Source organism: Tenrec ecaudatus, chromosome 16 (assembly GCF_050624435.1).
Source record: "Tenrec ecaudatus isolate mTenEca1 chromosome 16, mTenEca1.hap1, whole genome shotgun sequence".
Lineage (NCBI taxonomy): Eukaryota > Metazoa > Chordata > Mammalia > Afrosoricida > Tenrecidae > Tenrec > Tenrec ecaudatus.
In genome coordinates this window covers 83,711,490-83,720,836 of record NC_134545.1, presented here as the reverse complement: position 1 = coordinate 83,720,836, position 9,347 = coordinate 83,711,490, and the positions used below count along the sequence as shown (strand labels likewise).

The 9,347-nt window shown below is 52.5% G+C and overlaps 1 protein-coding gene across 1 annotated transcript in view; it reads left to right on the top strand.

The window, feature by feature from the left end:
* Window positions 1-1,436: 1,436 nt before the first annotated feature.
* HPSE2 (heparanase 2 (inactive)) overlaps window positions 1,437-9,347 on the top strand; it is a 687,528-nt gene continuing 679,617 nt past the window's right edge. The window contains exons 1-2 of the mRNA XM_075533453.1: window positions 1,437-1,726; window positions 4,701-4,858. Of these exons, the coding sequence (XP_075389568.1) occupies window positions 1,437-1,726; window positions 4,701-4,858 (448 nt within the window). The remainder of the gene's footprint in view (window positions 1,727-4,700; window positions 4,859-9,347) is intronic.

Below are 9,347 nucleotides of genomic sequence, written 5' to 3'. Positions count from 1 at the left end.
AGAGAGAGAGAGAGAGAGAGAGAGAGAGAGAGAGAGAGAGAGAGAGAGAGAGAGAGAGACACCGCGCAGGCAATTTGCCATTACAGTTTGTGCTGGGTTCAGAGATGGCCTCGTGAGGTGTCTATCGCTGGGAAAGCTTTGCTTTGGGTTCTAGGCTTTTGCCTGTTTGATTCCGAGGAGGCCAGACAATACCAAGGAGGCTCGAGAACGCTTCGCATAAAGTAGTGTTCTCTATCTGCCAAGTAGAAGGCCCGCAGAATCCCAGAAAGAAGCTGAATATGAGAGCTAACTAAGAGCAGGAAACCATACCGTCTCCACCCTCCATCCCTCCATCCTCAACACCTTCAAGGGAATCCAGGATACAGTCTGCAAGCTGCAGCGGGTGGGGACACGAAGAGTAGGGCTGGGGGCCCTGCGGCAGACTTCCGGTGCCCTCTCCCACCACACCCAGGGGCCCGCTCACGGATAGCCCTTTGACTGCCCCCCAGGGCGACTCTGCTCCCCTTCAGCCTTGCTTCCCGGGCAGGAGGGGTAATGCCAGGGGCAGCCCTCAAAGCATGGCCTGTGCAGGGGACTTAGTGCCCAAGCTCAGATGGGCGCCCGGCCGCCCAGACTTGCCAAGCCCAGGCTGGATCCTTGGGCCCTTGGGCAGACCACGTCCTGCTGCTCACCTGGGGCCAAGGTGCCCTTTGACCTGGCCGCGCGGGACTCTCCAGCTGCCCACCCTCGGCCCCGACGGCGCCAGACGAAGCTTCCCTGCGCGGAGGTCCGCGCTGCGCTCACCGAGTCTGCCGCTGGCTGCGCTCTGCATTTGGTCGCCCAGGACCCTTCGGCAACGTAACCATCCCGCCCAGGACTGCAGCAACCCCAAGAAAAGGGTCCCGAGCGGGTGGCGTGCCGCGCGGCCGGTGCGGACGCTGCCCGGAGAGCCCGGGGCTGCCTCGGGGTTCTCTGGTCCGGCAGGAGCTCGCACCCTCCTCGCCGGTGCTGCGCAGGAAGGGCCGGAAAACCGAATCCCCGGGCGCGCCAGCCCGGTTCCCTCCCCGCTCCACTTCCCGACCCTAGAGGGTTAAACCAGGAGGGTACAACGCCACCCCTTTCTCCTCCTCCGCCCCCCCCACCCCCGCTGCTTTACCTTTAAAAAGTTAAAAAATGTCTGCAGTCGAAATCTCTTAAAGGGGCGGTGCTGGTGAACGAGTGCTCTTGGCACGAGACGCCGAGAAGGCTGGCTCGGGGCGTGAGTTCGTTCCACCAGCACCAAAACACTGAAAAAAAAAGGGGGGGGGGTGGGAGAAAAAAAAAGAGAGCGAGAGGGGGAGAAAAAAAGGAAGGGAAAAAAAAGGGGGGAAAAAGGCAGACAGACACACACTTTAGATAAGGACAATTAGTCACCAGCGAGCCCCTGTAGGAAGAGAGGTTTAAAAGCGAGGCATTTCATGGGGGTGCTCGGTGTGTGCCCCGCAGCCATGCCCTCCAGCAGCTCCCGCCCCCCCGCGTGCCTAGCCCTGGTGGCCCTCTCCTCCGCGCTGTCGCTCCATCTCTCCCTGTCCTCCCAAGCTGGAGACAGGAGGCCCTTGCCCGTAGCCAGAGCTCCAGGGATGAAGGAAAAGACTCTGATTCTCCTTGATGTGAGCACCAAGAGCCCAGCGAGGACAGTCAATGCAAACTTCCTCTCTCTGCAGCTGGACCCGTCCATCATTCATGATGGCTGGCTCGATTTCTTAAGGTAAGCCAGGGGTTTCCATGGATCCTCTTTTTTTTTAAGTAATATCCTCAGCCCCCACCCCACCCCCCTATTCTGGAGAAGAAGACGAGAACAAGCCAGGCGGATCTCTCCAAGAGAAGAAAGGAGGTTTCCCCTCCTCCTGGAGTACTTTCTGCGCGGCTGTAACTGGTGATTTAGAAAAGCAATGTTTTCTATTAAGATGCACATGTTTGCAATGCAGAAGGCATTTCAGAAACTTATCAGTTATGACTGAAAAAATGTGATGCTTACATATATCCACAATTAGCCTCCCCGTTTCCTTCTGAAAAAGAAACGAGAGCTTTAGAGCGGTTTCCAAAGCGAAGAAAAGATCTCGCGCCACAAAGACCCGAGAGGAATGGGTGTGCGCGCGTGTGTGCGTGCGTATGTATGTGTGTGTGTGTGCGCGCGCGCGCGTGTCTGCATGTGTGTCTGTGAGTGTTCAAGCGGGATTCGCAGGAAAGTGGAATTTTCCACGGACAGATCGTTCCGTCAGTTCTCTCCCACTCCCAGACAGAAACGAATTTCATTAAGCAGAGGCTCGGGCGGCGGGCAAGTGGCATCGGATTTGCGAAGTTTTGGTTTTCTATCTTCCTCTGTCGGCTCCAAGACTTGAGGTCATTGTCAGGAGCTCTATATAGACGGAATGCCCCCCCTCCTCCCCCGTCCCTCCTCCTCAAATCTCCTGCGGTAACTGCAGAGTTTAGTTTTCCTTCAAAGAAGGAGGAGGAAAATCCCCGCTCGGGCCCCCGCGCGTCTAACGGGAGCGTGGAGGATCTGGGAGATGCCCCGGAGACGTCTCAGCGGATCCCGGGACATCTGTGATCGTGCCTGGCTTTTGCTCGGGGGGCGGAATTTAGGTGTCGGGGCCCCCTCTTCCCGGGCGGCTGCTGGCCAGCAGTAAGGCCACCGCGATCCCCTCCTAGCAGGGACAGAGTTGCAGTGTTTAGAGGGTTGGTTTTTTTTTGGGGGGGGGGCGTTAAGGGGGAAAATAGTTTGCAATGTGGAAATCCAGTGTTGAGTTTTTTAAAATTCCCTCCAAGCCGGCGCCTGAGCCGGCCGGCGCGTCTTCCGTGAGTACGGTCACTCCCCGGCGCGCGCCCCGGCAGGCTCGGCCCGGCCCTCGGCGGGCGCGGCAGGTAGCGGGCGGCGCCCCGGGGAGCGCGGTTCCGGCGCAGCCGCCGGGGCCATTTCGGTTCCGCTGCAGCCTGGGCCGAGAGGGCGGGGACAGCCCCGCGCAGCCCGGCGTCCTCGGCCGAGGTGCCTGCCTGCGGCCCAGGGCGCCCTGGCGCTCCCCCGGCGTGGGCTCCTCGGAACGAACGCCGTGCGCGCGGCCCGGCCCGGCCCTGCTCTCGCGGCGCCCACTCCTCCCGGGTGACTTTCCAAACTGCAGCCCCAGGCGCCCGTGCGGAGCCGCGGGCCGCGGAGGGGAGCGGGACCCTGGGCTCGGAGGGGAAGGGCGGCCCGGCGGGCCCCCGGGGCTGACTGCGCGCGAGGGTCCGCAGGGCTGTCTCCCCGGGGTGGCCTCGCGCGGGAGTCCCCGGCCACCCGACGACCGCCCGTGCCGGCCGGAGGACGCAGCCTGGAGTCGGGGGTCCCGCGACCCTTCCGGTTCCCGGCCGTGTCCGCACCAAGTGCCTTTTGTCGCGTCGCCGCCTCCTTCCCCATTCTGTAGGCTTCCCGTTGGACTTGGGTTTCCCGGGCTGGAACCAGCAACGCAGTCCCAGAGTCGCGCCGCCCGGTGAAGTGGAAGCCGCCGCGGCGGACTCTCTGTTCTTTCTCCTTAAAAAACAAAAAACAAAAATGAGGACCTGATGCAAGGGGCTTAAGTGGAGAGCAAATGCCTTGAGAATGATTGGGGCAGGGAATGTATGGATGTGCTTTATACAATTGATGTATGTATATGTATGGATTGTGATAAGAGTTGTATGAGTCCCTAATAAAATGTAAAAAAAGAAAAAAAAAGTATGGCAATCCGGAGCCGAAAGAGATGGTAGTGCCAATTTCCTGGGGCGTCGGGCCTTCCCTCCGACGCACAGGCTCCACAATTCGGCCCATTTCAGTTTACCTCCCCGCCTCCCAGTTCCCCAAAGTGAGAGGTGATGGAGCATAGCTTGGGGGTGGGGGGGTGGGGAGGGGATAGCTTTTGGGAGATAAAGTTGAGGATGTCAGGGGCTAAAGAGATCTAGCTTTTACTGCGTGTGTGCGCTCGTGTGTGTGTGTGTGTGTGTGTGTGTGTGTGTGTGTGTGTGTGTGATGCTCCTGCACGGTTCTCTAGGTGTAGGTCTGCCCAGGAACCTCGGGCTGCGGGCGGTGTGGGGGGCGCGGAGCGCTTGGGAGATGGATGCAGTGGTGAAATCCTGCAAAGAAAGTCAACTTGGACTTTGTGGTGTTGTGGTCCAGTGTCGCCCAGGAGACTCCCACTCACAGCGACCCCGTGGCGGGTGCGGTGGGAATCACCTGGACCTCGGGCTCGGACTTGGTTTGAGAGGAAAACGCCTGGTAATTTCCTGCACCAGGCTGCGGTGGCTCAGCGGCTGCGGAGCCAGGACCCCACTTTCAGGGTAGACGCTTGGCACTGGTGGGAGTCCAGCAGGCGACTCACTGCTTGTCCCCGCGTCCGGAGCGCCTGGGGGCTGTGGCAGGAGTTGGGGGATGGCTCCTGAACCCTTGGTTCACCACAGAAGCACCCCTCCCGCCTGACCACAACAAGCACTCATTCGAACCCTTTGAAAAATCAGTACCTTTAGTGAGAGGCTTTGGGGAGCCGTGGGAGAAACCTTGCGGCTGGCTGGGCGCGTTTGGCGTCACCGGTGAAGCTGGGCGGGCTGGGGTGCTCTGGAGACGGACTGCCAAGTCCCCAGCCCCGGCCAGGTGCCGCCGGTCGGCAGGGGGAAGAGGGCCTCGCTTGGCGTCTTCCCAGGATCCTTTCCTCTCGCCTTCTCTCTCCTCGCAGCTCCAAGCGCCTGGTGACCTTGGCCCGGGGACTATCGCCTGCCTTTCTGCGCTTCGGGGGCAAAAGGACGGATTTCCTACAGTTCCAGAATCTGAGAAACCCTGCGAAAAGCCGAGGGGGGCCTGGCCCAGATTACTATCTCAAAAACTATGAGGATGGTGAGAAACTTGATTCTCCTTCTTGCAGGGTGGGTGGGTGGGGAAGTTTGTGGTGTGTGTGTTGTTGTGGTGTGTGTGTGTGTGTGTGTGTGTGTGTGTGTGTGTGCAGCTGATTTGGAGGAGAGCCTGGTTGGAACTCCGCTGGAAACACCTGGTAGCTGCCTACTAGGGGCTCTGGAATGAGAGATTACTGAGTGACTGTGCTGGGGGCTCCCCAGGTCGTCCCTGTCTCTGCTGGCCCGCATTCTTTGAGTTGCAGTCTCTGAGCCAGCAAACTGGTAGCCCAAACCGGCTAGGGTGTCTGGCAGTTTTACAGAATGTCAGGGTCAAGTTCATAGTTTTACAGAATCAGCAGTCAAGTCCCCTTCCTCACCTTCTAGCACAAAGTCCTCCCCGCCTTAACATTTTTTTCTTTCTTTCTTACCTTCCTGGGACAAGGATACAAGAGATTCCCACTGTAACGTTTTCCAGGAGAATCCCCTTTAGATTGATTTCATGTTGGGAAAAGACATGTTTAGTTTTGAAATGGGATTATGAAGAGCAGCCTTCTGTCCTGCCAGGATAAGGTTTGGAAGGACTTTGAAAACACCAAATCAGATTCCACTGTGACAGCTTAGTCTTAGACTTGAACAGTCTTACTTGTTACTAGGGAAAGACGAATATAATATATCCCACACAAAACAAAACTATAGAGGATTTGGTCTTAGTATCTGAGCTTTTTTGCAGGGGTAGAAGAATACACTTTCAAGTGGGAGTTGAGGGTCTTCAGTCACGGAGGATGTGGAGATTATATAGAAGAGGCACCAGGGGCCATTCTCCAAGGGCTATCTCTGCCATGCTGTTTCTTCTAGGTGAACTACAGTTTTATTTTTAAAGGACCCAGGGCCAGGCTTCCAGAATCCTCTGGATGTTGCTGCATCTTGTCCTCTAAATAAGCAAACTGAGAAAAAATGTTCTTGTATTTCCTGGGGGAGATACTGGTTCAATCTCAAGGTAACCTAGGACCATTGTTTGAAGTGATGGCATTACCGTTGCTTCTTGAGCTTGAAGCTGACTCAGACTTATCTTTATATTCTTTTATAGCTGTTGCCGAAGCAGGAGTAGGTGGGTAGGTGCTTAAGGCTACATCTTTTCAAGGATCCAAGCCAGTGCTCCCCTCCCTTTCCTCCAAATCAACAACAACAAGATGTGGCCTGCACACAGATTTTGCTGTCAGAGTAAAGCGTTAAAGCTAATTCTGAGCAGCAGCTCAGATGAAGATGTGACCCGGGGTCTCAGGTCCGTGATCAGACTGCAGAAGGGAGAATATTCTGGTTTTCCTGAGGTGACAGCCCTTCTCTGAGTCCATTTGAACGAGTCCCTCTTTAGTTGGCAGAAAGACTTGTGAGAGCCCCAGTCATATTGGGGAGGGAAGAGCATTATGCATTTTGGAATTGGCTTTTCCCCACACCCTTCAACTCGTACCTGGGATTGTACTACCAGTTCTTTGAGAACAATGAGATCTGTTTATAAGGAGGGATGTAATTTGTTTCCCTTTGTAAAAGGAGAAAGTGGGCATGGAGGGGAGAAAGGAAGTTGGCAGAAGGCTTCTTCCTGTAACATTTCATAGAATTGAAATACTCAGAAATGGAAAAGACTGGAGAAGTCATCTTCTGTCCTCCTAAGAGTTCAGGGGCCAGCACAGGACCGTTCCATTTGGAATCCTTTCTTGTTTTGTCCAACCTGGTATTAAATGTCTCTAGGAATGTTGTTTTCACCAGCCTAGGGGAGAAAGTTCTTCTAGTCCATAGGCTTTTGCTGGCAAATTTCTCCAGAATTTTCCCTTTAGAAATATGCTCCAGATATTTACAACAATTCCTCTTTGTGTTTTCTAGAGATCAAAATGATTTCAATCTCTAGTGTGGGCATTAGCTTCCTCCCCCTCCCCCGAAAGAAAGAAAGAAAGAAAGAAAGAAAGAAAGAAAGAAAGAAAGAAAGAAAAAGAAAGAAAGAAACCCCCTCACCCAATAGCTGGTTTTTATCTAGCCTACCTGGATTTAACTCTTTTAAAACTTTCTTTAAAGTCAGGCCTTCCAGAAACTGGTCTGTTTTATTGCTCCTAGCTGAACTCCTTTTAATTTATGTCTCCCAGGTAATAAGATGCTCTGAATTATATCAGTATTTGAGGTCTTAGCAGAGTTAGAGACTAAACAAAAGAAACAAACAATTAAACAATCCCAAACCCAAGAAATCATTGCTGTCGAGTGGAATTTAGTCATAGCAACAGGACAGGGCAGACTAGAACTGCCCTGTTGGGTTTCCTAGATTGCGTATCTGTACGGAAGCAGATGGCCACTTCCTCCCCTGAAGGAGCCTCCATCTCCTTGGGCCTTTCGACTAACAGTTGAGCACTATAGCTGTGTGCCACCAGGGCCTCTAAAGGCGTGCCCTATTCCTGTCTCCTATTCCCATCTTCTGATCCTCACACTTCCTTAAATCACCCACGTTCTCTTTGTTTACGCATTGCCGAATTGTGTCAGACTTTTTTTTTTTGCTATGGCTTCCCCAATTTTGCAAACATTATACATTGTTTGTCACTTTTCATTTAGAGATAATTGTCATGAGCATCATCAAATCATTAGGATTCAGAGACTATGAGCATCATAAACTCATTAGGCCTCCTCAGTAATGAATTGCTCTATAATGGGCTCTCCTGCATAGAGCGATCTTATTATTATTTTTTTGTAAAAGGAGGTACTTAAACACAATTCAGAATAACACCATACAATAAAATCCACACCTTGGTGAGACAGCGAGGAGAATATGAACTGTGGAGTGAGACTTTTCTTTGCCCACCTTCTTCTGTCACATCTGATTGGCCCCAGACCTGCTGCTTCTCTGTAACGTAAGGCTAGCAAGACCTGCTTCACGCTGCTTCCTGAGAATTTTAAGAGGTATTGTGGGTAAAAGAGCTTGTCAACCGCAGAGAACTAACTGGAGGGGCTTAGTTTTATTAAGGGCAACTTCGGGAAATCTACAACACACATTTAACATATTTTAAATGGGATTAAGAAATGAATTAAGTTTGGGTGAGGCCAAAGTTTCTACACAGGGAAGGACACATTTAGGGAATATTTGGAGATGATAATTACCTTTAAGAAATGGCAGTGGAGGACATCGGCGGCTTGTTGGTTTTAAAAAAATAATAGTTTTGGGTCATGAGAGGAGATGTACTTTGAGTTCCTTCATGCCCTAACATTTAGAAATGAACTGATAGTCCCAGCTTGGGGAGATTTTCTGGTTAATTCATGCAGATCGCTTCCTTGGTATGACTTTTTTGAGGCTTGTTTTCCCTTGAATTATATCATTAATAATACAGTTAACAAGCCATGTGCTTTCATTTTCCACTGATTTTTCGAGCACTCTAACGTTGTCAAGTCCCTGTTTATGTCTCACTCCGGCAGCTTCTCTGGTTACTCCGTTAATACAATTACCTGTTCCCCTCCGCTCAGACAACTTTAATTCCATACAAACTGGTGATCGTGGAAGAAATGAAAATAAGATTTGTTCTTCAGACCCTAGAAATCTTGCCCCTTTGCCTAACTTCCTCTCTGGTCTGTGTGGTGTCATGGTTTACTTGCTCCTAACAAAGAGGTCTTGGTTAATCTTTTGTTCTTAAGTTTATTCTGCTGTAGTTTGCCCTTCTTTGCCATACATTCAGTGCCCTTGATCTGTATGCTTGTCTCTTGACTGCCACAATCATATCTTCAGTCGGGAAGTACACCAGCTTAATATTTCTCAACTATCATACCCATCATGTCACTCCTTTCCTCCCGAACCTCGGTTATTCTGGCAGTGTGCATCAGAATGCTCAAACTGGCAGACTCGCTCACCTTCCAGGGTCAGTTCGATGCTTGGGCCGGTGTTTCCCTCCCACTTTCATGGCAGCCCTGCTGGTTTGTTCACAGGCTCCTTGCAGCACTTTCCTGATCTCACCTGGGCTTTTGTGAAGCCAGTCTAGCTCTCCCTCAAATGCCTCTCTCTGGACTCCCCTCCAGTTCAACTCTTTCAAAGAGGCACAGCCTCACAGCCCCACAGGGGGCAGTCAGCCCTGTCCTTCAGGGTGGCTGGGAGTGGACATCACCCGATGGCCCCAAGTTGGTTTTTGGTTAGGGACCCTACCCATGCTTGAAGGCACATTGCAGCAGCGCCACTAGGCCATTCCACAGGGATTTCTTCTCTCTCGTGTGGCTTGGCCCCTCGTGCCTTGTTTTCGTTATGAAACGTTATTTACATATGCATTTATCTGGTTTACCTTTCCAACAAGCACTTATAGAAAGGGACCCCAAGGGGAACCGATGACAAGGATCTACATGTGACCTCCTCCCTGGGGGACGGACAACAGAAAAGGGGGTGAAGGGAGACATCGGACAGGACAAGATATGACAAAATAATAATGTATAAATGATCAAGGGTTGATGAGGGAGAGGGAAGGGAAAAACATGAGGAC